We start from the raw sequence: 1,941 nt of genomic DNA, 5'->3' as shown, positions 1-1,941 counted from the left end.
TATACTACTAAGTATTCGTAGTACTGCACCCCGTTTTCGCGCCCTTGGACGTATGATAAGCTTCCGGATGTAATGGAGTAAATCCAAAATTTGCAATAATTTGTCAGCTAAAGTCTGCAAATTCTATATGATCCACCTCCGTGAAAATGGGAGTCTGTACTAGAATGCTCCTGATCATACCGGTACAAGTTTGCGCATTTATCAGGAGTATATCGGTATTTATGGATTTGCTAAACGTTAGAATTTTTTTAATTTTCCTTAAGTGCAATCATGGCAGCTATTTCATATCATTTCTCGTAAAATTGGATACCCTTGCTGTTTTTAATTTTAATCGTTTTTTTACCTATTCTGAAAAGAACAAACTAGAACGGCTGTACCGGTTTTGGAAGGGTAAATTATTTAGAGGGTACTTTAGGGTCGTAGATTGAATGCGCACTTAATTGACATTTTTGTAACGGCTGGTTAAGTTCGCATCGATGCACTCCAACTCTTCACCTCTTCGTTATGCCCCGTGCGAAAGCCAAGATAACGCTTAAGGCAAAGCGTGCCAAAAGCAAGACGTCCGGGTCTAGCTCGAGACCACACGCTGCTTTCCGCAAGTGGGATCACATTCCCCGTCTCGTGGTGTTCGATCTGGACTTCACGTTGTGGTTCCCTGAAATGTACGAGCTGTGGGGAGCTCCGTTTCAGAAAGAACCCCAAAACGCGGGTTCGTTAACGCAATGCCAGGGGGAAACAGTGCCACTTCTTTGGAGCTGTACACACGGTAATATATAATCTGGAGACAGACCCCCAGTTCCGAGACACGACCGAGGTGGCGGTGGCCTCGCGGACGACGGAGCCCAAAATGGTCCAAGACCTGCATGCGACTCATGGACGTGGATATCGGCGGTGTGTCCTCGAAGGGCGATAAAGAAGAAGAGGACGAAGAGACGGAAGAGAACGACAAAGAAGAAGGTGAGGGGGTGGAGAAGACATCACTGCAGAGCATCGTGGACTATGAAGCCATCTACCCGCGCAACAAGCGCGTGCATTTCGAGCAACTCAAGAAAGACAGCGGCATTCCATATGAAGAAATGCTCTTTTTTGACAATGAATACGGCAACGTGCATGACATTCAGAAAATCGGTGTAACGTGCGCGTATTGCCCTCAAGGGCTCACAGAAGGGTCGTGGATCCAGGGCATGGAGGCGTTCCAAGCCGCGAAGACGAAAGAAACTAACTAGAAATTAATACTGGATTCCTTCGCAATAAATACTACTTCGAAGTATTAATGCTACCGGATATATCGCTGCGCTATCTCGATGAACTCATTGGCAAACTGTACACGAGAGCGATAAATTTGAGCACTACATCTCCAGAGCTCATTACGTGTACACCTTGTGCTTACTGTAATTTACCTGACCGACAAACAACATTGGTAAAACTTTACCAATAGCACTTTATCGATAATTCTTCTTCTACATATTATTGGAAATGTATTGACCAGAGAGAAATGGATCGTATCTGGTTGCAAACCTTAGTTGAGAAAGAGCAATCACACTGCGATGGCGGACCAGCTGAAAAAGGTTTCTAAACCTCATGAAGACGTGCTTACGCGGCTCCCACGCTTGGAATCAAAGAAGACTTTGTGCCGCGTCATGGAGCTAAATCAATTTAATCATCACGTGAGGAAGCTCGGTCCACTTGTGAATCCTGTTTTCGGCGAGCAGCCGGCGTTCTTCATCGAAGGTGGCCGCTGAAATCGAAGCACGGCTTCGTAATTGGGCTGTATTAAGCAGTTACTCGCTAATTTTGCGGTAGGAGACTGGTGGACCGCCCCCAGCAGCAGGCCCGCCCGCCGAAGAAGCAGTTCGCACGCCCTCTCTTACATCGATATAGTAGCCATTTCAGCCTTTAATTAAAATTTCGATGTTTGAGCTACGACATTAGGTGGAAAAC

The 1,941-nt window shown here is 46.1% G+C and overlaps 1 protein-coding gene across 1 annotated transcript; it reads left to right on the top strand.

The window, feature by feature from the left end:
* Positions 1-504: 504 nt before the first annotated feature.
* Positions 505-1,226, top strand: PITG_22198 (uncharacterized protein; the record flags this gene model as incomplete). The annotated part of the gene is made up of 4 exons (XM_002909893.1): positions 505-683; positions 730-814; positions 858-878; positions 975-1,226. The coding sequence occupies 4 exons, from the start codon at positions 505-507 to the stop codon at positions 1,224-1,226; spliced, it is 537 nt and encodes a 178-aa protein (XP_002909939.1).
* Between the last annotated feature and the right edge of the window lie 715 nt (positions 1,227-1,941).

This window comes from Phytophthora infestans, genomic scaffold, assembly GCF_000142945.1.
Source record: "Phytophthora infestans T30-4 supercont1.1644 genomic scaffold, whole genome shotgun sequence".
Lineage (NCBI taxonomy): Eukaryota > Oomycota > Peronosporomycetes > Peronosporales > Peronosporaceae > Phytophthora > Phytophthora infestans.
The sequence above is the reverse complement of the archived record's forward strand: the minus strand, read 5'-3'. Positions and strand labels throughout refer to the sequence as shown.